At 32.8% G+C, this 24,498-nt stretch overlaps 4 protein-coding genes across 4 annotated transcripts in view; 3 read left to right on the top strand and 1 right to left on the bottom strand.

Moving 5' to 3' along the window:
- Positions 1-1,307, top strand: part of LOC111703132 (uncharacterized) — a 24,830-nt gene extending 23,523 nt beyond the window's left edge. Inside the window, exon 4 of the mRNA XM_023475001.1 lies at positions 1,236-1,307. Within this exon, the coding sequence (XP_023330769.1) occupies positions 1,236-1,307 (72 nt within the window). The remainder of the gene's footprint in view (positions 1-1,235) is intronic.
- A 2,073-nt stretch (positions 1,308-3,380) lies between these two features.
- On the top strand, positions 3,381-3,948 carry LOC111703145 (cleavage and polyadenylation specificity factor subunit 6). Its single transcript, XM_023475021.1, has 2 exons — positions 3,381-3,556; positions 3,785-3,948. Exons 1-2 carry the CDS (start codon positions 3,412-3,414, stop codon positions 3,946-3,948), a joined length of 309 nt encoding a protein of 102 aa, XP_023330789.1. The 5' UTR covers positions 3,381-3,411.
- Positions 3,949-4,225: 277 nt separating this feature from the next.
- Positions 4,226-11,368, top strand: LOC111703131 (serine/threonine-protein kinase Warts). The gene is made up of 6 exons (XM_023475000.1): positions 4,226-4,395; positions 5,134-6,505; positions 6,742-6,839; positions 7,478-7,656; positions 8,605-8,909; positions 10,265-11,368. Exons 1-6 carry the CDS (start codon positions 4,280-4,282, stop codon positions 10,706-10,708), a joined length of 2,514 nt encoding a protein of 837 aa, XP_023330768.1. The 5' UTR covers positions 4,226-4,279; the 3' UTR covers positions 10,709-11,368.
- Positions 11,369-15,034: 3,666 nt separating this feature from the next.
- On the bottom strand, positions 15,035-24,313 carry LOC111703164 (vinexin). Its single transcript, XM_023475038.1, has 10 exons — positions 24,265-24,313; positions 22,685-22,735; positions 21,629-21,671; positions 21,047-21,136; positions 20,030-20,088; positions 18,583-18,696; positions 17,762-17,849; positions 17,067-17,148; positions 16,742-16,854; positions 15,035-15,390 (listed from the first exon to the last, which is right to left on the bottom strand). Exons 2-10 carry the CDS (start codon positions 22,725-22,727, stop codon positions 15,243-15,245), a joined length of 780 nt encoding a protein of 259 aa, XP_023330806.1. The 5' UTR covers positions 22,728-22,735; positions 24,265-24,313; the 3' UTR covers positions 15,035-15,242.
- Between the last annotated feature and the right edge of the window lie 185 nt (positions 24,314-24,498).

Here is a 24,498-nt window from a genome sequence, read left to right as displayed (position 1 = left end):
TGGAAGGGGGTGAGTGTAAGAAAGGGGTGGGGGAGAGGGTCACCTGTGTGCCCACCCCCCCTGCTACTCCATGCTGGTACTAGTGCTTCCCCCTTTGTTCAGTTTACCGAGTTGAGTAGCCGGTGATACAACGTTTCCTTGGAGTACACCATTTTAATTTTGACTGATAAATACACAAATATTCTACCATTTTGTATCTTAAGTACAGCTCTGTGTAGTGAAATAAGAAAGTTTTATGTGAAACATGATAAAATTAAGATAGACGTGATTAAAGTTGAAGTAAAATATAATGGAAGCAGGACAGAGAATAGTTTTGATACCAGTTTCTAATGGTGGATATATTGTAAGTTTCAACCATTTAAAGTTTTAACCTTAAAAATTGCAAGGGGGGGGGGCGTTGAAAATGTTAGGAAACTAAGGAGATCTGGAAAATTCATATTTATATATTAGTTTAACAAATAAAATTACGTTAAAGAATATGTTAATAATTTGCAGCACCTGAATATTTTTAAACTTGTTTTTGCATAATCTAAGATGGCCACCGTAACAGGTTTAACACTAACTTCCTGAAAAAAATATTCGAATTAAATTTTGTTTAAGTACATTTGAAACAAGAGTTCTATGGTATGGTTTTGAGAAGATCCGTAATGAATGACATTTCTTGATGTTTTGATATTTCTTAATGTAAATGTTACGTTTTGGCTGGCTAGCCTATGTATATTTACTTACCGGTGATCGCGATACAAGGGGGGGGGCAGGACCTTTGCACCCCCCCTGAGATTTCAGAATAGCTTCTCAATAGCACTTGAGGGAAAATAATTTCACCCCAAGAAATTCCTGAGAATTTCTCTGGAAATTCCTGAGAAATTTTTAGGTCTTGTACACCATGTTTGTGGATTTTTAGGGTAATCAAATAAGAGAATAAGTTTCGAGAAATTCCTGGGAATTTCTACGGAATTTCACCCCAAGCAGTAAAGTCAAAAAAAAATTTCGCCGAAATAAATCGAGCACCCCCCTCACATAAATCATGTATCCGCCCCTGGGGAGATGGGGATATTTAGTAGATAGTAACAATCAAGTATAAGGTTTACTCATCGGTAATCAAGATCCATGAAAGAGGGGGGTGGGGCGGGGTTTAGTAGATATTTATTTCACTATAGTCGAAGATTATAGTCAAATTCTAATAGTTAAGTAGATATATATTTTTATTTTTGATTAATATCTTTTTTTATAAGGCTACTGCTATCCGTGCTGTATCTCTGGGAGATGGGAGGCTTGGTTCAACCTTAGATATTCTTCATAGGTAACATAATATTCTAAATACATAGCATAATATTCTACAAAACTAACATAATATATTAAGTAACTATAATAATATTCTACATAACTAACATAATAAACTACATAACTAAAATAATATTCTACATAACTAACGTTATATTCTACATACATAACATGATATTCTACATGACTAACCTGATATTTTACACATATAACATACTATTCTGAAGATCTCACAAGACGTTCTACATAACTAACATAACATTTTTTAAATGTAACATAATTCTCATATCATTCTACATAACTAACACAATATTTTACATATTTACATACAGTTATTATTTATTACCCAATATGTGGAAATCCATCTTTTTTTTACAATATTTTATCTTTATTCTTATTATAAACCCTTTTTTGAAAAAATATTGATACCTTTTTTTAACTACGTCAACTATTCGATAATACACACACTTCCATATTACAAGGGTTAATAAATTATTTATGTGTGACCCCCTTAAGGGGGGGCAAGCGTAGGGGGTGGCCGGTCCCCCCTCGTGCGCCCCTGTACCCCTCTTATGATTATTCTTATACAAAATGCATGAGTTTTTGCCACGAACTCAAGTTTTCTATTCCTGATTTCTTTGCAACCTGGTGGTGTAAACCTTTGATAATTCTAACAATATTGATCTAACAGAATTTACAGTTTATATTTGTAATATGAAAGGTCTACGACATTGTGTTGTAAACATATAAGGATAAGAAAATGTGTCGAAAAATAAGTTAGACAAAATTGAAAGAAAAAAAACGGTTTTGTATTTTAAATTGTTCGCTTGACAAAAAAAAATATTTAAATCTATGCATGCAAGGCAAAAAAGTTGACAACAAGATCTGTATATTTTTCATGTAAAAACAATTTTGTTTAAAATTACAATTTGACTCAAAAATGTACTCACCTCGCAATTTTTGATACATTTGTTAGAATTGATAAATTTTTAATAAGCCTTACATTAATGTATGATAAATCACAATTATCCTGTCATTTTTCTATTAAATATTTAGAGGTTTAATAAGCCCAGGGGGAAATTAACAAAGAAACCTTTACATTTTTTTACGATTGACATAAAATAATAACTTTTTTGTATTTATGGAGAAAGAAAGAAATGTGCAACACAATGTTTTCTACTGCCCCCCCCCTCCCTACCCCTTCCTTCTAACCGGATCCATGTAAAAAAAAACCTGCTGGCTGGGCATTTAGTTTATATAAAAGTAAAACACATAAGAACAGGATATGAAATTTTTTCCTCAAATGTTACAACTGATGACGTTTTAATTTTTTTCCTTATGATGAGTTCATGACAGAAATATATTAATATATCGTTCTCAACAACACTCTCCCCCCCCCCAAAAATTTTTTTTTTTAATAATTAGATAATTTTTTGTTTTGTATATCTTTATTTTCTTAATTTTCTTATCGATTTTCCTGGAAATTTTGCGTTTTTCTCAAAAACAATTTGAGTAAAAAGCTTCGCGCCCATCAATTGTGAACATCTGCTCTTTGTATACATCGTAAAATAAAAAAAAATTCGTGGATTTTCAAAATTTTCAAAAATTTAATGAAAATCAAATTTTGATGGAGACACATTTACAATTTTGATCATCCATTACCCTTTCCTGAGGTTCAGCCGTTTTAACATGTATTGGTTACAAACAAACAGACACCCATCCAAGCTAAATTTATACATATAAGATGGAGAATGCCGTGTTATTGTCAAATTTATAAATCTCCCTCCGGTCCCGTTGTATTCATTTGTCAAACCTTAAGCAGCTTTTAAAATAATTCTGTTGTAAAATTGTTTTAATTTAAAAATTTGTTTTTTCAGGTTTAACCGCTGTTGGTAGAAAACCTAGCATAGAAAACAGAAGTGATGTTTATTTAGTCAGCCAAAATAATGCACAGTTAAAGAGGTAACATGAAGGGAAATAATGCAAAAATAAAATAAGTGCAATTAAGAAATATAGACAAATGCTCAATTTTAATTTAAAAAAGGATATTTAGTTACTTTTTTGTAGTAATTTTTGTGGTAAACATGTTTGTACCCAACCCGTCTCTCAACCACGGCAGATGGGGCAATGCATCCGCCAGCCTCCCGACAATATTCACCGGGTAGTGATAACCCTCCGCCGTTACCGCCACCCAGAGGATCTCATAATCCACCGCCGACACCGCCGAGGGGGACCACTCCGCCACCTCCTCTTCCGCCACACTCCGCCAATAGTGAGTTTTGTTTCTTTAATTAAATTTATTGTAATCCAAACATTTGTGTTTCTCCAAGTTTTTTTTTGCAATTTTATTTGATGCATTTTGTTGCTTGCACTAGATTTTGATTGATTAATTAAAATTGAATTCTATTTTATTTTCAAGATTACAATTTTAAATAGTTTAGAAAATTTTCAAAAAGTTTGTTTTGCTAACTAAAAAGGTTAACAATCCCTCTATTTGAAGATATGAACGGTGTACTGCCCCCTCTGTACCGGCGTATGTCCCCTGTACCAGGTCCAGGTCCAGGTCGACCGTTGTCCGGTGCCAGGGGAACCAGCCCCGTAGCCAGGCAAACCCCTCTTCTTATACCCAACAACCTAGAGGTTCATCAACAGGTAGAAAATTAGCTTTTATGAATTTTTTGTCGTCTTCTATCTTTATTTCTTTTATTATGTAAGTTTCGTAAATTCACACGTTTATTTCTTAAATTGTTTACTTAATATATTTACGCATTTATCAAACAATTACAATTGCAATTACAATTACAATTACAATATATCATTTTTAGAAAAGAAAGTCGATTTTTAGCTTTTAAAAACCATTAGTGCGCATAAGCCATTTTAATGATATATGAAGAATTAGGTATGTCCTTATTTTATTAGTATTATCATTAACATGTTTAGACGAAGCCCTGGTCTTCACTACCCCCTGGTCCAAGTCGGACTAGGACAGCCTGGTATGGTCCAGGTTGGACTAGGACAGGGTGGTCTGGTCCCTATGGGACTAGGACCTTCTCCCTCCTCCCCTCTACCCTGTCCGTCACCAGTCTCTTCAATACTATCAGGGTCATCCAGGTAACAGATATTTTTGTTAAGTTAAAGGAATTGTTTTCTAATTTCAAGTAAATTTCATCTTAACTAATTTTTCATTGAGATACAATTTTTGTAAAATACTTAGATTTTTTTGGAAACTGAACTGAAAAAACTGAAAAAAATCAATGCCTGTTTTGTATATTCAAATGATTCTTCATAAAGCTAAAATATCATAGAGATAAAATATCTTTAAATATCATGGAGATAAAATATCTCCGATAAATCTTTTCTGAGATATAATATCGATAAAATATCTCCGATAAATCTTTTCTGAGATATAATATCGATAAAATGCTTACATTCTCTGGAACCTTTTAACCACCCAAACCCTCCTTCAAAAAAAAAGAAAAAAAAACTATGCTTGTTAAAATGCGAACAGTCAGAACAGATCATCTGGTAAACTGCGTTTTACCAAAAGCTTCTTAAATCTAATTATTAATGAAAATAAGTAAAACTGCAGATGTAAATATTTAACAACTAAATTCTAAAGATTTGTAGCTTAACAATTATAATCTGTTGAAGAAAAAAATCTGAGTTTAATCTATTTAACTAGAAATACACGTATATAAAATCTTAACTCAATTTCTCTGTAAAATCGTCAAGACTGCAATTTGAAACTTCAGCACTTCGTTTTTATGCAGAATTTTCATCGGAATTCCGTATAAAGCCAGTGGTTTATCGTAAGATTAAAATTGTTCAAATTTATTTTTTATTTGTTAGGTCGAGTTCTATGCAAGCTTGGAGTGCCCGTCAGGCCAAAACCCATTCTCCAATAATCATGCAGTCAGTTAAATCAACCCAGGTTCAGAAACCGGTTTTAATGACTGCTTGTGCACCAACTAGTCCAGTAGACGGAGCTCCGCCGTCCAACCTTCTACCCGCCGTACCCAGGGGGGCGGTTACCGGCCAATCCGCCGTTGTAACGACGAATATAGTGACTGGTGTAGTGACCGGTGTCGCTACAGGAGTTTCAACTTCTATGCCCCCTCCGCCCCCGCCCTCATACGCCCAGTCAATTCAGCAAAAACAGTCTCAGCCTAGTACGCCTATCCCTCCCTCCCCCTTGCTTAACCCTTCCCCAATTCCTACCACACCACTTCCCTCCTCTAATCCGCCTTCATACAACGCCTCGATACAGGCCAAACATGCTGCAATACAACGGGCTCTCTCTCCTCAGATCGGAGATCTTCCGCCCCCGCCGCCTTATCCGTCCACAGCTGTCCCCCGAGCTGGAGATGAAGGGCTGGTGCCCGCTACCCCGGTCCTTGCCCGAGGATCCCCGGTCATAAATACCGCCAAGGTTGTGCCCGCAAGTAATGCAAACCTAGTCCGTAGTATAGAAGTGAAAAGTCCACTTCAAAGAAAATATTCTCCGCATATGTCGGAAACTAGTTCTACCTCTCGGAGTGATAGTCCTGTCTCCGCAGCATCAGACTGTCCTACGGTTAGTGCTAGTCCTGTATCCTTTATATCCTCTACCACACCTTCATCTACACAATCAGATACCACTCCAGAGGGGGAGAACCCACCCCCGGTCCCACCCGCAGGGGGCAATGAGATGCCTCCGCCCCCACCTCCTTACAAAACCACTCATCACACATCTCCCATCCCAGAGAGAAAGAGTTATTCTCGAGAGAAGGAAGAGTCCAGATTAGAATCTAAAATTAGAAACTGCCCTCCACAAGCTTTCAAATTCTACATGGAACAACATATAGAAAATGTGATAAAAACCTCAGAGGATCGGCGGAAGCGGCGAATGCAGCTGGAGAAGGAAATGCTGCGGATAGGACTGGCGGAAGAAGCTCAGGAACAAATGCGGAAAATGCTCTGCCAAAAGGAGTCTAATCATCTGCGTGCCAAACGGTCTAAAATGGATAAAACTATGTTTAAAAGGTTGAAAACAATTGGAATTGGTGCTTTTGGAGAAGTCGCCTTGGTCCGGAAGGTTGACAGTCCCCAACTGTGGGCGATGAAGACTTTGAAAAAGGTTGAGGTGTTAAAGAGGAATCAGGTGGCGCATGTCAAGGCGGAGAGAGATATTCTATCCGAGGCGGACAATGAATGGGTGGTTAAACTCATGTATTCGTTTCAGGTAAAGTTTGATAACCACGGCGGACTGCATGCGGACAAAGTTAACCAATTAGGAAATGAAATGAACACTTGCCACAAATCTGATTTTTTAACCTTTATATCTTTGCAACCTAATCTCGTAAACCTCAGAAATTTTAAAGTATTGATATTCAGCTCACTCAAATAGTTTAAAATATCACCGCCAGGTTTACACCATTAGGTTGCAAAAATAAAGTAATAACAATAATAATATTCCAGGACCGGGACAACCTGTATTTTGTGATGGAGTATATTCCCGGGGGGGATCTAATGTCTCTTCTCATCAAATTTGGAATATTCTCTGAGAACCTGGCCAGGTACATATTCTAATACTTTAAAGAGACTGTACCCGTAATTCCAAGTCACCTTCGATGCACAAAAAGTCGGATTCACAAGGGTACACTGAAACGCTTTGTCGGATCAAGTTTGAATTAGATATCAATGTTTATAATTTTGAAAACTGATTCTTTTAAATTGCGGGTTCTCTAATTAACCCTTCATTTAAAAATTGATCTGGTCCAATTCAGAACCACTCCTGTATGCCGAGTCCTGATCCAATCAGGGTTCAGACATGTGTTTGGTGTCTAATCTGAACCAATAGAAAGTGCATATCCCACTATCCAATTAGAGATAAATCCTTATTGCGGCGCTATAACAGTAAATGAAAATATTTTCTTCTACTGAAACTATAGTGAACTTTTTATTAGAAGGACTATTTTCAAAAACTGCTAGAGATAAAGCTAAAAACAATATATGTATAAGCTTCAAAAAATATTTTCAAAAAAACTGAATTATTATTATTATTAAACCATGTGCAAGATGTTCTTTTCATATTTATCATTAAACTTCTCAAATTGTTAAGAAGTTTTTAAAAGCTGAAAATAACTGTTTTAAAACAGATGAAAATGTTGCCCTAAATCTACTATTTAAGACTAATTTATTTAAAACTTTTTAGGTTTTACATCAGTGAGTTGGTTTGTGCTGTGGACAGTGTTCATAAAATGGGTTTTATTCACAGGGATATAAAACCTGATAATATCCTCATAGACGCAAACGGGCATATAAAGCTCACAGATTTTGGACTCTGCACTGGGTTCAGATGGACTCATAACTCAAAATATTATCAAAATAACGGTAATTATTAATTATATTTTCACCCTGTATAAAAAAAATCCTTTTAAAAAAATGATTTAGATTTTAAGGAACTGAGTTTTGTCAAAACTAAAATTTTCTAATATCTTTGCAATCTGATAATTATATTAGTATATTAGTATATTAGTATATTAGATCTAACAAATTAAATAGTTTGAAAAATCAAAGTTGTACGACATAGGGCTTCTAAGAAATATAGGGATAGAAAATCTGATTTTGTAGCAAACTCAGTTTTTTTAACTGATGGTTAAAGGGTGGAAAATTGAAAAATATTTTATAATGTATACTTTTCAAATATATACTTGGATATGTATACTTTTCCAACATTTTTAAAAAAAGAGCTCTTTATTACTCTTCTCATACTCTAATTTTCTAATCCTTAATCTTTGAAATATCAAATTATGAATTCTAATTTTCTAATCCTTAAATCTTTGAAATATCAAATTATGAATTCTAATTTTCTAATCCTTAATCTTTGAAATATCAAATTATGAATTATGATTTTCTAAGTCTTTGTAATATCAAATTATGATTTCTGCTGATAGTCAAAGTTTGAAATATGAAAGGTTTAGCAGATAAGGGACCGAACTTAATGAATTTGAGCTTCCTACGAAGTCAAAACCAAAAATTCAAATCCTTCATGATTTTATAACTTTGAATCGGTGATTAAAATTTCAACCGGCAGTAGGTGGTTCAGCAAAATAATTCATTAAATTCGGTTCAAGGTTGCAAATATATAAGGGTTAGAAAAATTGAGTTCTTTTTTAAGTGTCAGGAATTAATTCTTCGCAGCTAACTGAAATTTTTCAATCTTTGGAACCTGATGCTGTAAACCTTTTATATTTTAAACACTTATATTATTTGATCTAATAAAATTCATAATTTGGGATATCTAAGTTTTATTTTGTAATGCAAATTTAATATATTTAGATCTGACCGGGCATAGTCGCCAGGACTCAATGGATCCTGGAAATCTAGATCTAGACTCAGGTCGGTGTTCCTGTCCCAGCTCCACAAACAGTATGAAACCCTTGGAGCGAAGACGAAAAAGGGAGCACCAGCGTTGTCTTGCCCACTCCCTAGTTGGGACCCCTAACTATATTGCCCCTGAGGTTCTCCTACGCCAGGGGTATACCCAGCTCTGTGATTGGTGGAGTGTTGGGGTCATCCTGTTCGAAATGCTGGTCGGTCAACCACCTTTCCTAGCTAACTCTCCGGCTGAAACTCAATACAAGGTCAGTCTTAAACCAATACACACATAGATTCAATCTGCTATTAAAAGTTGTATAATTTTTAAGACAGGGTCGACTTTGAAGAGTCGCCACGACTGGGACTTTGACTATGCCGCTCTAACTATCTTATGTTTTTTGTAGCCCTAAACATATACATTTTAGAACAATAAAGCACTTGTTTTTAGCTTTCGTTTTAAAGAAGTAATTGGAAAAATTATTATCGATTTTTGCTTGAGAGCTTGTTACCTTTAAATCACAGAGAAAAGTTGTAAAAAATGTTTGATTTTAAAAATTTCTTCTTAAAGCAAGAATGGTTTTCCTTATATTGAAAGCTCCTAGAAATTAGCCATGATTACTCGCCATAAGACCTAAATGTAAACTTCCTATATTCTTGCAACCTGATACTTTTGATATTTCAAACTTTGACTATTTCATAAAACTCAATGCAAGGTCAGTTGTAAGCCAACAGTTGTAAAAATGTTTGATTTTAGAAATGAATTCAGTCATTGTCACAGACTATAATTTATTAATCCCCATTTCTTTGTCGTAAACCTTAGATTTTTCAAATTTTGAATTCTGGTACATCAAACCATAATCTCGAGTTTGAAATATCAATTACATCACCAGGTTGCAAAGATATAGGGGTTAGACAATTTTTCCTTTCAAAAAAAGAATTGGTTTTCTAATTTGGAAAACTTCTATTATGTAGAAAGAACTATTCAATTGTTACGAACACTAAAGTATTCCTATACTTTTGCATACTGGTGTCATGGACCTTGATATTTAAAACTTTGACTGTATGATCTAGCAGAGTTCAAAGTTAAGAACAATTGGCAAAAAATCAGTTCCTGAAAAAATGTTTTAATCAATGAAAAGGACTATAGCAACATCTTCTATTGAAAATTATATTACGACTTACTTCACAGATGAAAAGGTACTGTAAGAGTAATTTCAAGTTACCCTCCATGCAAAGATGGTAATGCCCGATTCACAACGGTACCCTTAAAAACTTTGTCTGATCAAGTATGAATTAGATATCAATGTTGACCAACAAAAGTGCGTATTTCTACTGCAGCACTCTCCACCAAAATTTGCAATTTCTTCGTTCAATATACAGCTGATCACTGCTTGTACGCCCCGAACGCTTAGTTTAGGGTGACAGGGCAGGACAAATTATTAGAATTAAACACTTTTCAGCCTAGATAAACGGAAATAGTTTCCACACTCTGGAAGGATAAATGTTTCAAGGGTACCGTTGTGAATCTGGTATTGCCATCTTTGCATAGAGGGTCATTTAAAATTAGGCTTACAGCCCCTTAAGACAAGAATTAGTTTTATTAATCATTAAATTATTCTAGGTGATTCATTGGGATCAGTACATGCATATCCCGTCTTCTGCAGGCCTGAGTCCTGAATCTAAGGATCTAATATTCTCCCTGTGTACTTCTCCTGATAGAAGAATAGGAGCTAATGGCACTGACGAGATTAAAAAGCATCGATTCTTCAGTTCTGTGGAGTTTACGGCAGGGTTGCGCAGCAAGGAGGCGCCCTATAAGCCCAGTATTCTCTTTGATACGGATACGTCAAACTTTGATCCCATTGATCCGGATAAACTCCGCAATGATGACGAGAACAACGAGATGGATGAGAATAATCGGGATTATCACGGTTTTTATGAATTTACATTTCGAAGATTTTTCGATGATGCCGGACACCCATACCCTACTTCCTCCAGTTCGTCTTCATACACCAGACAGACGACAGACGATAATGAGAATCCGTCAGGCCCCGTTTACGTATAGTTTGCAAAAATTTAATTTTAATCTAAAAGCAATTCTGTACTCGGTAGCCCAGTGAATTAGCCATGAACTTTTTAAACAACTTTCAAGAGCGCCATTATATGAATCTAATATTAACAGAAATCTCTATTCATAAACATAAAATGCAATCGTTAAATTCAGAAATTCAATTTTTATATTTAAGTTCTTTATGAACTGCAATAGAAGTGCTATTTTAAAAGTTCCAAATTTTTATGAAAACGAGTTAACCTATACATTGGTGCAAGCTAACTAATACTTAGCTTTATTTACCAGTCAGTCATATAGTTACATTGTATATAGCGCAGCACACTAAAATAGTTTATTGGAGTGGGTAAAATAGGCCTAGGCTAGGCCTGGTACTGTAAAAAGACTGGCCGCGCCAGTACAAGGGGTCGGTCTGCTTCGAATTCAAATTGACCCTAGTCCACTGTGGGAGTACTAAGCTGGTTTGATATCGTATCCATTAATAGCGCTAAATCATTTCATTTGAACATAAGTCATCCTTGCATGTACATGCCTTGTTAATGTACATGTCCTGTTATTGTACTGCTAGTGCTGTACATACCTTGTTATATGTTTTTAAACAAACGGCTGTGAGAGTTCTTAAATATATTTACATAAAATATACCGTTTATATGTTCATCATTCTTTTTATTTATGTACAGAGGTTTATAAGATGGTAGAGCAAGGTTTGTTTTTAATAAACTAACCTTTTGTTAGAAAGAGATGACAATTTTGGAATCAAAATTTGAAAATAATATTCGGCCATATTTCAGAAGTGTTGGGTTTGGTACAGTGAATCCCAGATATACATATAGCAAGAGTTTAAAATCTCGTATCACATATTTCAGATCAAATGACGCAGAAAAATGAGTTTAATATTAACATATCAATTGCGTTTATATTTCAGGACTATTGATTTACCTTGAATTAAAAATAAGAAGAAGTTTCTTTAAATTATCAAAAATCTTATGACGGTCTATGTATTCATATATCTGGGATTCACGTGCTAAATTTTGTCCGAAAAGTTATAGAATCGTTTTAACAATTGTAATACATTTCTTATTTAATCTAGTTTAATTTGAGAAGACGACATGTTTATTTGATGCTGTTCTAAAGCAAATAATTGATTAAATCAGTAAAAGGATATTAATAAGAACATATTGTATATCATACAGTTAAACCCCAAATAAGCCATGCATCGTCAGAATTAATCAAATGTCGTATTCTTCACTTTCAGATAGGAATGTTGCAAACCCTAAATAAGCCATGCATCGTAAGAATTCATCAAATGTCGTAATCTTCACTTTCTAATAGGAATGTTACAGATATTTAGATTTTCAAATAAATTATTATATGGAACTCTTTAAAAAAGTTCCCATTCAATATTCATGGATATTTATTTATTTTCACAAATACTGAGATTTACGTAAAATTGTATAAAGCTCATTGAAAACTTGTCAAGACGTTAATGGTACCGTTATTACAAAATTAAAATTTTCATTAACGGGTAAAAAATCGTATACAGCACAGCCATTAACGATATATTACAGTATTAACGGCGTTGACGGTTTATAAACACAGAAGAGGACTTTTAAAACTATCAAAACAAGTAAAATTTTTTAATTAAATAAATATTTCATGTAATTTTAATCAAAAAATAACGAAATTTACCGTTTTTAGAGTTTATAATAACGTTCTTAACCGTTATTTTTTTCTTCAAAAACGGCTAATCCGCTTCATTAACGATTTACAAATTAACGGTTTTTGCCGATCGTTAACGGTCACCATTCGAAAACCTCAGTTTTGTTACCGGAACTTTGCCCAGCCCTATGGCAAAAATGGCAAAAATCATAAATACGAAACTAATAAGCTTTTAGATATATGTTCACAGCGAAAATAAGGTAATAAGCTCTGTAGCCTTCAAATGTATAGGATCAGCTGTACCTTTCCTGGCTGAAACCTTAAAATCAAGCAACTTAGCAGTATAATCCATGCCCTGCCAACCCTGAAGAAAAACATCATTAATAAGAAAAGTAATGTTGACAAGTAAGAACCTTGTAGAGTTAAGAAGTCTATGCATGTGTCTATACTAGGGTTTCCAGCGGAAAGGAAAAATCGTTTCGCGAAAATTTCGCATTTCTTGCAAAAAAAAATTTTTCTTGCGACCTTTTCGCTTCATTTTCGCATTTTCGCATGGGAAAATTTTCGTTTTTTTCTCGAAATTTCGCCTCAATCTGTTCCGCCAAAAAAATGCGAAATTTTCGGGAAATAGAAAATGCAAAAATTTCGCGAAAAAATTATTTGTATGACATATTGGGTAAATATGAATTCATGAATCCACAAGATTTTATCGCAAATATTGAGATCTCTAGAGTTCAAAATATAAGCTGGAAGCATTTTTATGTACACCCTTTACATATACGGAAAATATATGAACTATAGCCCTCCAAAACTCAAAAGAAAAAATGTTATTTATATATTTATTTATTCATATATATATATAATACAGGTTCTAACATTCTATAAATATTTTTCTCCCTCTGTAGAGAGATTAAAGGGGATTAGAAAGTTATATGATGCGACAAATATCCTCTTTCAGTTCCTGCACCATTAGGATTAGATACAATGGTAAGCAATTATTTCAATATAATGAAGACGACTTTCGGTTTGCATTTTGATTTATACCAAGCTGTTAAACAGCGTGGATCTGGATACACATAAGCATAGAAATCAAGAAAAGCTGTCAATTAAAATAAGCTTCTCTTTGATTACTTATAAACCTGTAGTTCGAAAAACTCTTGTTAACAATTAAAACTTCAATAAAAAATCGTCTTCAGTGTTTTGTTTTAATCGCCTTCCACTCTCTTAAATATATAAATTGTTAGCAATGGTCGTCTTCATGCACTTTCATTTACTCTGAAATATGCTGCATATAAGGCCGCGATGAAAAATAAAAACAAGATTATGTATTAAGATTAGATATTCTAGATGCGCTCCAATGCACGGGAAATGTCGTCTTCATAGCAACCTGACTTCAAAAAACAACCTTGAATTAAATTATCGATAAAATCTTTTTATAATAATAATAATATCTTAAAATTTTGCAGGCTTTTATGGAAATCTTAAAAATCACATATTCTAGTCGGACAACCATAAATGTTTGAAAAATTTCATTAATTATTTTTTCTGTTTTTGTACAAAAATAAGAAAAATAATCAATGGATATTTTTGGTCTAGAACAGACTAGTTTTTCCATGGCAAACATTTTAAAGTTCAAATTAAAGAGAACACGAGATTTTTATAAACGAAAAAAATACAACTTAAGTCTGCAAAATCTGCCCTAATGACAAAACACATCATAATTATGTTTAATGCTAAAAATATTAGAATAAACCTGAAAAATTGAGCATATAAATAATATCATAAATAAGAGCCTGTAGGTAACCAATAAGCATATTTGTTTAAGGGTAAAACTATCAACAATAATGTGTCAGAAATATTCTAGAAAGAATTCTAGCACTGCCCACTTCAGAAGTGTACATAATTTGCATACATTTTATATTGGGTCTGTTCTAGAGAACGCTTTTTGGACCCCACCCCCATCCCCCCCTCTTCCTGTCAATTTTGTACATTTTACTATTTATTTTGCATTATTTCATGGTTAGGTCAGGCTAAGACAATTTCTGGGCGAGCGCTGCGGCCAGGAAAAGCTAGGGGGCCAAGCGCCGTAGCAAGAACAGGCTATATGGGTCCAAGCATAGCGGCCACATGTCCCAAAAGCGTTCCCGGGAAATTGCCATTATATTAAACATATTAAATGGTATTAGAATATATAACTTGGAATATATGGTAAAATATCTAGGATGTCTCCAAGAAGATATTTCAATCAAAACCAGAAAACTCTGGAATATAATTCTTTAAATTGTTCAATGAACATTAAAAACAGCAGAATTGTGCAGTGTAAACAGACCCATTTCACTTTTTAATTGATTTTATAAATTACTAAAAAACTATTTGCTTTGTAACAACATCAAAAAAGATTTTAGGAAGGATAGAAGACTAAGAATTTAATATATATTTGCTTGAGAAACTATCACAACTGGGGGGGGGGGGGGTTCCACACACCCCTCTTTGTGTTTTTTTCTATCTATTGTTTTGAACAAATTTGCCAAATTTTCCCGACGTACTTTTTGAACTTTTTTAAAATTCTCCCTTGCGCCCCTAGTCATTAAAGTTAGAGGTTTAATTTTTTTAATGAGCAGGCCTTGAAAAGTTGGACTAGGGACTTGTATCAAGCTCCCCTATCTCAACTCTAAGGAAAAATCATAGGGGAGGAGGGGGGGGGGCACCACACAATCTATATTAGACAAAAATAGCCCGACCGCGGAATAGGTTTATAACAGTCGTTAACCTCCGGTTTATTTTAAGGGACTGGTCAGCAAAAATGGGTTAAACTTAACATTTCAGTCGCAACTTTTCCTTCTTTAGTTTTAGACTCTGTCCTGTAAACTAGCTATTGAACAGTTGTATTCCCTGTATCAGAATCCAAATCTAAACTTGAAAGAGAATATTCCAGATCTAAACTTGATTCAAGATTTCTCATTTTCTCTTCTCTTTTTCTAAACTCGCTTCGCAGTTTACACTTCAACAGATCAGAAGGTCTAAAAACATATTTAATTAATAAAATAAATATTTTTTCTTAAATCAGGGTTTCCATTTGTAATTGTGCGAAAATAGCGCAAAACTTGATCATGTGGCTGGCTAAACTATCTGTAAAAATTAAAAGTTTATCTTGTCGCTTACCACAAAAGAACAATGTATTAAATAAAAATTATTTTTTCCCAGTGCCTTTTTTTGTAAGGGATATCGGAAAACTAATACAAAAACATATTTTTTATAATTTTTCCAATAAAATTTTAACAAATTTTTAAACAGATTTTGCGCATGGAAACCCTAAAAAACTAGTTTTAATGTGAGTAAGCAAGAAAAAACAATGAACCAACCAACTAGAATCAACCAGTCAATTAACTATGAACCAACCAACCAACCAACCAACCAACCAACCAACCAACCAACCAACCAACCAACCAACCAACCCACCATCCAATCAATTTATGAACCAGCCAACCAAATAAGCTGTTTACCAACCAAACAACCCACCACCCAAATAAAAAACAAAAAAAGCAAACAACCATAAACCAGCCAACCAACTAATCAACGATTTTTTTAAACGAACGAAATATTTCGTTGAAAAAGAGTGTCATTCAGAAAAAAACAAACGATGGATGAACCAAATTGTTCTAAGAAATGTAAATATTTTAAGTTTTTAAAAACAAACGAAAAGAAACAAAGACGAACAATTTAAAATCGTTCAAATTAATTTCAAAAGATTTCTTAGAAACCATCGTATTTTATATTTTATACTGAATATATCGTATTTTATACTGAATATATTTCATTTTATACTGAACTATTTTATACTGAATATATCGTATTTTATATTGAATATATCGTATTTTAAATTTTATATTGAATATATCGTATTTTATACTGAATATATCGTATTTTATACTGAATATATCGTATTTTATACTGAATATATCGTATTTTATACTGAATATATCGTATTTATACTGAACTATTTTATACTGAATATATCGTATTTTATACTGAACGACGGTTTTTGGGAACAAAGTTTTTTCAAAAACGATAGTTTTTTACTGAATGAACGATTTTTCCGAACACATTTGTAAACAAAAATTTTTAGATAAAGAACAAAATATTTTTTTGAATGATTGATAAAAACGAACGAAATGGGTTGTTCATGAATTATGAACGAACGAAAAGAAAAAAAGTCGAACGTGCCCATCTCTACGTACTGCATATTTGATATATTATACTATAGGTTGGGCTAAACAATCTAATCGTTCTCTAGGAATATACCCAATCTCCTTAGGGTATCTAACAACAACCAATCAATGAATCAACCGACCAACTGAATAACAGACCAACCTGAAAACGTTCTCCTCTATAACATCTGGATGTTTATCCCTCTCTGGTGTAGAGGGCGAGGGTGAGGGTGAAGATGAGAGGGATAAAACCTCGTTCTCCCAGCTCAATACCTCCTTATGATACATAACTGATCAGAAATGATTGAAATACTTGTCGTCTTCTTAAATTATTTTCAAATAAAATTTGCACAAAATGTATTAGATGTTGTCTTTGATAATAATTGAGTAAACACTAGGTTTAAACTAAATCTCATCCTTTAGGGGTAACTTATGATGCTTCAAGAATCAAACTGATGATGGAAGACGACATTAACATACATCTGTACCTTTTCTGTATCTAGGTAGGATACGGGAACTATACCCATCCTTTCTCCCATACTCACTTCAACCCAATTCTCATCAACAAACCTTAATTATACAAACCTTAATTATACAAACCTTAATCAAACAAACCTTAATCATACAAACCTTAATCATACAAACCTTAATCAAACAAACCTTAATCATATAAACCTTAATCATATATACCAACTAATCATATAAACCTTAATGATACAAAATTAATCATATATATCTTAATTACAAACCTTAAAAATACAAACCTTAATCATGTACACCTTTATAATACAAACCTTAATCATACAAACCTTAATTATGAAAACCTTAATAATACAAACCTTAATCTTACAAACCTTAATAAAATAAACCTTAATCATACAAACCTTCAACATACAAACCTTAATCATACAAACTCTAATCATATAAACCTTTAAAATGTAAACCTTAATAATACAAACCTTAATCATGCAAACCTTAAAGAGGAAGAAGAGGGGTAAGAGGGGTAAAAGGGGTAAGAGGGGCAAGAGGGGGAAGAGTGGGAAGAGAGGGCAGGAGGGAGGGATGGCCTAGTCTACTGAGGCTAGGAACTATACCTTTAGAAATGCAGGAAGGGGGTAGGAGAAGGGATGAAGGGAGGAAGGGAGGGATGGATGGCCTACTCTACTGCGGCTAGGAACTATACCTCTCGAACTGCACTATCTCTCCCTTGACTATAGTCAGCTCCTCCTGTTTAGCTGACCGGAAACTATATTTAGCCACCAGTCGTAAACCTAACAAATCACATTTAGAAATTCCCAGAATTAGTTAATTTTGGTTTAAATATAACAATACTATATGGAACCCATCAAAATGTGGGATTAGAAGATGACACTCAAGCAATCTGATGTGTATTTAAAATATGTAGAAAGCAAGAACATCTTGAAAATAAACTTATTAAAGGGACTGTAAGCATAATCTCAAGTGACCATCTATGCAAGGATGGCAATGCCTAATGTTCACCATCAGAAAGATAGTTTAGATATTTGAAGGAAAAAAAGTTTTTAAAACATTTATCATCGAAAACATAAGCGAATTTTTGAATGTTTATAAATTCAGCTTTTCAATCCAACAAATGTATTTACCAAAGTCCACAAACATGTACAACTTACAATGTCATTCATTAAAAAAAATTTGGAATTTTCAAATCTATATAATAAAACTCTTCGTTCATATATATATATGTTGGCTTTAGCTGGCCAAACGGCTGGACAAAATTGGCTGACATTTTTTGGGGAAACTCATTAGTACCCCAGTGGTAACATAGAAAAACATCGAAATATTTTTTCTTCAAAACTCGATTTTTCTCCATGGGCAACGCCGGGTACTTCAGCTAGTTTCTATAATTTCTTTTCTCTTCCTAATATAGTTTATATTGCTTGGAACAAAACTTGATGATACTCAGTTTTAAAAATATATTTAATATTTAATAATACAAAAAAATTCTAAAATTGTAAAAATGCCTACCTGTTTCCTCCTCAATAATCTGTATAAATGAAGTTGGGATGAGTCCTTTTCTACCATTTATCTCTCCAACCAACCAGTTCTCATCCACTCTACCAACTATCATCACAAGGTTACCTAGGTAGATTTCATCGTTTTGAGTAGTTTGTTGAAAACTTTAAATAGATTTTACAAATTTAAAAACTGTATTCTGTTTTTACACTTTGCAATATTTTTATCCTAAAAATAAAAAATGAAGAGAAAAAAACACGTCATCGTGGATTTAAAAATAACGTGCTATAAAGTAATCATCGTGCTGTAATGTTAAATTAGATGTACATTATAGCACATGTGCTATACAATTTTGATTGATACCGGATTTTTTCCAAAAATTTAGGATATTTCCAAACTAAATTTTTCAATTGAAATGAAAATGAAATTGAAATCAATTTTTTTACTACTTCTTTGTTTCAAAGCTTATTTGGTCTATAGAAATAGCCATTGAAATAATGCACAAACGTTTCAAAAACTTAACAATAACACTATTATTTTGGCACGTCGAGCAGCTATACAGTTTTTGGACTTTTTAGATTATATTTTGTCCCTTGCTAAAGCTTGGGACTAAATTAAAATTTAAAAGGCTTGAACCTTCTCGATAAAGAGAAAATTTCTGTTCAAGAACTTTATATCACTCCGAACTAAAATAACAATGTTATATATAGTTATTTTACTCGTTTGTAATTATTTTTGTTTAATGATAATTAACATTTTTCATAGTTTAGCGTCAGCATTTGAAAAAGAAAAAAAGATAATTTACGATTTAAGTGTTTCTAAAAAAAGGGGGGAAAGCGCTGAGTGGTTTTTTGTTTCAAAACTGTATTAAAAGTAGAAAATATCAAATAGAAAATGACAAGTAGAAAATATCAAATAGAAAATATCAAGTAGAAAATGTCAAATAGAAAATATCAAGTAGAAAATATCAAGTAGAAAATATCAAATAGAAAATATCAAGTAGAAAATATCAAGTAGAAAATATCAAATAGAAAATGTCAAGTAGAAAATGTCAAGCAGAAAATGTCAAGTAGAAAATGTCAAGTAGAAAATATCAAGTAGAAAATGTCAAGTAGAAAATGTCAAGTAGAAAATGTCAAGTAGAAAATGTCAAGCAGAAAATGTCAAGTAGAAAATGTCAACTGATTTGTCCAAATTTATTGTAAAATTTCTTTTGACAAAAATATTTTCCATTTTCTTTTTTACATTTTAAATTCTAAAACTATTAATTGCTGAATCAGGATGAATTGAAATTGCTGAACGGACAAAGTTATAATCCTTTTATAATCCATCCATCCCATCCATCCCATCCATCCCATCCATCCCATCCATCCCATCCATCCCATCCATCTCATCCATACCACCCATTCCACCCATCCCTTAATGTATTGATAAATGTAGGACAAAGCATCTAAAATACCTTTTTTGAGCTCAAGCTCTCCGTCTCTCTCTGGATTAAAGTTATAAAGTGCTTTAGCCCTATAATAATAACAAATAAATATATAAAATTACATATATATAATAATAACATAAATATAATAATAACATAAGAAAATAAGTATTCAAAGCATCATTTGAAGTTTTGAAATAATGACATATATATATAATAATAACATACATATACACTAATATAACATAAATTCTAGCCGTGGTTCTCTTTTCTTTTGATAGATAAATGTCTTTAAAACTAATGTAATTTACAGTTTTAAAGTATTTTTTAAATGTTCAGAGCTGAAAACTTTAGAATGGTGGATATTGAGATTCATGCTTGATCCTCTCTTTTTCTTCATCTCGAGCCTAACCTAATCTTGTACTTGTATGCTGAAAAGTGTATAAAATTCAACCAATTAGAGTCGCAAATATGAAGCCGATAAATTTGAAATTTTGCGCGCCATTTAAGATTATATACAGCAACGGGAGGGACTCTCTAAATAAAAAAAACCGGTTTTTGATTTTTCTCTACTATATCCAATAAAGAACGGTTTAAGAAGAAAATCAAAAGTGTGTTCATTGGATACTCAGATTAAGTAATTCGAGTTTTCAGCTCAGAAGACATTTCTAGAAATAATCAGGTTCAAATTACCAAAGAAACTGAGTCCTTGCCACAAAATCAAATTTTCGGATCCCTGTATCTTTGCAACCTGATGGTGTAAAGTTTTGGTATTTCAACTTTATGTTTTTTGATAGAACAGAATTAAAGTTTGAAATATCTAAGGTCCATTGGGTTGCAAAGATATTGGGATGAGAAAATCTGAGTTTTTGGCAAAGACTCAATTCCTTTAAGCGACTTCTAATAGTAAAACGAAAGAAGGAAGACGCGCGATGTTCATTCCACTGTTTTATGGTTATCACTGTATTTATAGTATATATACAGTTTTTGAGCCGAAAGTTTGTCATGAAGTTTTAATATTTACAAAATTATAAGAGAAAAACCTACCTGAGATTCAATGCTTGTTGTTTGGCGTGAGAACTTTTATTTTTCTTAAAAGTTTCATCTTTATGCAGCACTGCACTGTAATCTGCCACCCTGTAATTAGAGGTGGGCGCGTTCGGTTTTTTTCATTTCATTCGTTCATCGTCTATGAACGACCCATTGTTTTAATGCTTATAAAAAAATTGATTTTATTCATTCTCCAAATTTTCGTCCATTTTCCATCTATTTCTTTAGTTTTCTCACTAAGCGAGTGTTCAGTAAAATCATTCGTTCAATAAAATTGTTCGTTCAGTTAAAACCTATAATTTTTTTCCAAAGGTCGTTCAGTAAAAAACCGATAGTTTTTAATAATCATTTAGAAAATAAATTCGTTCAGTAAAAAACGAACGTTCTTTTAAGTTCGTTCGAAAGATTTTAAATTGTCCATTTTTTTGGTCGTTTTTAAAAAACGATTATTTTTCATTTCTCTGAACGATCTATTTCGTTCATCCATCGTTCGTTTTTTTCTGAATGACACCCTTTTTCACGAAAATTTTCGTTCGTTCAAAAAACCATGCCCATTTCTACTAAGATGCCCATCTCTACCTGTAGTCGGAATGTTTTCTTCTTTCATAATCATCTTCAAGTTCTAAATACAGAAATACAGAAGGATGAATTACATATCCATGTTTTTGTTTCTTTAAACTGTTTATTTTCACTTGCGGGTTCTCTGCAAAAGTGACTTGGACATTTCTTGCTTATATGTAGCAATAGAGAAATAATCGGAATTAAATACTTTTCGAGTCAGCTACACCAGTTCTATTAAAAAATATAGAGTTTGTGGCAAAAACCCATTTCCTTATGGGTTCTGGTTACAAAGTCAGCGAGTCTTAAATTTTTACCAGGATAATGAAGATTTTTTGTATTTGCAGTTTCGTAGGTTTTTGTTGGAAGGACAATATATTCTAAATATTTTAGTATATAAAGTCTTTTATAATTTTGTCAACGGAGTTTGAATTAGATTAAAATATGACTGAAATATGTCGATACAGAGACAGGATGTACTTAGTTTTCATATCGGATACAGAGACAGGATGTACTTAGTTGTCATATCGGATACAGAGACAGGATGTACTTAGTTGTCATATCTGTTTCTTTTTTGTCAGATCATCAAGATGTACCATTGAGAGACAAAATTAAAGGAACTGTAAGCGTAATATTAACTGACCCTCCCTGCAGACGACCTGGATCTGAACTGTTAAAGGGACATTAAACATAAATTCAAGTGACCCTTCATGCAAACATGGCAATGTCCGATTTACAACGGTACTAACAAGTTTTGTCTGACCAAGTGTGAATTGATCAAACTGTTTAATTTCGTTTCTAATTTCTCTACTCGCACATTTCTTGCCCATAAGAAACAATGGAGAAATTCACAAAAATATTCACTTTTCGAGTGAAAAACGACGTTCTCTTCCTCGTTTTTGATCACATCAGTTTCAAGAGTACCGTTGTAAATCGGACATTGCCATATTTGCATGAAGGGTAACTTGAATTTACGCTCACTGTCCCTTTAACAGTTCAGATCCAGGTCGTCTGCATTAAAGCTCCTCTAGCGACAGTAACAATTTTGTAAATCTATAATTTAAAAAAATGAGTCACCTTTTATTTTGTTCAGAGCCATTTCCTCATAAACATTCATCATCCTTTTCTCTAGATATAATACAAAATATAATACAAATATATTATAAGACCATAGGCGGAAATTAAAGATTTTAAGCGACATCTCAAATTTGAGACGCGGCTCAAACACCGGTTGGTTCCACTTGAGATTATATTCAGTGTTTTGAGATTTAAGTCGGCGCTCAATTAGAATAGGTTTTTTTTGGCAGTTCAGCAAAGCAGTTAAAATTCTGTAAATTCGGCCTCAGAAAGATCTTAATTTTCAGAGATGCCTTTTATTATTATGCGCATTTAAATAAAGTTTGGTTGTTTTTCTTGTTTTTTTAAAATATTTTTTATTATATGTTTTTTTTGTCTTTTCTTGCCAATTGCAAGTCAACTCCCACCTTTTTTGTGTTTCAGGGAGAGAATGGACAAAATGAATATATTCTGATAATCTTTTCATTTACAAACATTGTATGAATTATAGCTAGCATTGATTTTTAATGATTTCAATTTATAATTACTTTTCCCGTTCATTTATCCTTGGATGGATCCTGTAAAGCCACAATATATTCAGATGTCGTCTTTGTTACAGCGAGCTATTTCGGATGAAAAACATACTTCATAGCTTTTTACACAAGATAATCTAGATATCTGATATATAAATATATTCTACAACCATTAGCCCTATCACTGCTGGGGTACTTGAAAACCAGAATACGCTGGGAGGGGGGTCCAAATATATCCAAAAATGACAAATGATACATCATTGGAAAGCTCTTATGCTCTACTATCTTCGATCTTTACTATGCTTCTTTCGTTATTTTCCCAGCCAGCTATAATTTGTAATATTCAGAATAATCTTTGTGGTTTATTCTCTTTTCCATTTCGTACTCCTTAAGTTTAAGGTATGTTGTTATCCGTAGACAAAAAAGCGATTAAATTCCAATTGAAGAATTGAATCAGCTGAAGTGGGAACTCTTTTTTTGTGAATTTCGAGATCAAAATTATCTTGATCTGTTGTTAATCTTAAGATTAATTAAATCTCTATTTGGTATTAAATATCAAATTAAAAGTGTCCGCAGTGGATATCGAGATCAAGTGTTGGATGAGCATACTACATAAAAGTTCCTGCAGCTCTGATTAATCACTGTATAGTTGATTGACAATTATTAGCTTTCAAATATTTTTAAAAATCTGAAGTAAAATTAAAGTTAATGAATTAACCCTGTAAAAAATCAAAACAACGAATTTACCTCATCCTTGCTAGTTGATAAAAATAAAAAGGTTTTTGACTTGCGTTGTGAAAGATTTTTTTGAATCTGAATAATACTTGAATATCTTACAGACTGAAATTGAGCACCAGAGATATTTTTAGAAATGCATCTTTTTCAAAAACAAATTTCAATTAGAATCCTTTTTAGAGAAAAAGTTTCTTTTAACTAGGCCCAAAATTGTTAAAACAAAAACTCTTGAAATTTGTTTAATTGTCAACTATATGTAAACATAAAAATATGTTATTGAACGTTACATTTTTAACTTACCATGTTTTTGAGAAATAAATATCTAAATCTGACCTAATTCTTGTTCAAGAATATATTCAGGTATTATTTTCTTCTCTTCTCTAAAAATATAAAGAATTAATTAAATTGAAAAATTAAAAAAATTAAATTACCTTTACCCAAATTTGTAAACATGTGTTTGCAACGTTAAGATTTATAAGAAACTTTACGAAAGCCTATTTGGCTTGAAAATTACCCTCAGCGTGAGAAGGTAAAATTCTCATACGGGTTTCCCCACAAAAGATGAGA

This window comes from Eurytemora carolleeae, unplaced genomic scaffold (genome assembly GCF_000591075.1).
Source record: "Eurytemora carolleeae unplaced genomic scaffold, Eaff_2.0 scaffold62, whole genome shotgun sequence".
Lineage (NCBI taxonomy): Eukaryota > Metazoa > Arthropoda > Copepoda > Calanoida > Temoridae > Eurytemora > Eurytemora carolleeae.
Note: the sequence above shows the minus strand (reverse complement) of the source record. Positions and strands in the feature narration are given on the sequence as shown.

What these genes read in the sequence shown, in the direction of transcription:
- LOC111703145 (XM_023475021.1), top strand. Translation starts at nt 3,412, where the DNA reads ATGCATCCGCCAGCCTCCCGACAATATTCACCGGGTAGTGATAACCCT. An exon ending in TCCGCCACACTCCGCCAATA is followed by an intron (nt 3,557 to 3,784) that starts GTGAGTTTTGTT and finishes CTCTATTTGAAG; the next exon opens with ATATGAACGGTGTACTGCCC.
- LOC111703164 (XM_023475038.1), bottom strand. Translation starts at nt 22,727, where the DNA reads ATGATGAATGTTTATGAGGAAATGGCTCTGAACAAAATAAAAG. An exon ending in GGCTCTGAACAAAATAAAAG is followed by an intron (nt 21,672 to 22,684) that starts GTGACTCATTTT and finishes TTCTGTATTTAG; the next exon opens with AACTTGAAGATGATTATGAA. An exon ending in ATAGAGGAGAACGTTTTCAG is followed by an intron (nt 15,391 to 16,741) that starts GTTGGTCTGTTA and finishes ATATGTTTTTAG; the next exon opens with ACCTTCTGATCTGTTGAAGT.
- LOC111703131 (XM_023475000.1), top strand. Translation starts at nt 4,280, where the DNA reads ATGGTCCAGGTTGGACTAGGACAGGGTGGTCTGGTCCCTATGGGACTA. An exon ending in ATACTATCAGGGTCATCCAG is followed by an intron (nt 4,396 to 5,133) that starts GTAACAGATATT and finishes TTTATTTGTTAG; the next exon opens with GTCGAGTTCTATGCAAGCTT. An exon ending in AACTCATGTATTCGTTTCAG is followed by an intron (nt 6,506 to 6,741) that starts GTAAAGTTTGAT and finishes ATAATATTCCAG; the next exon opens with GACCGGGACAACCTGTATTT.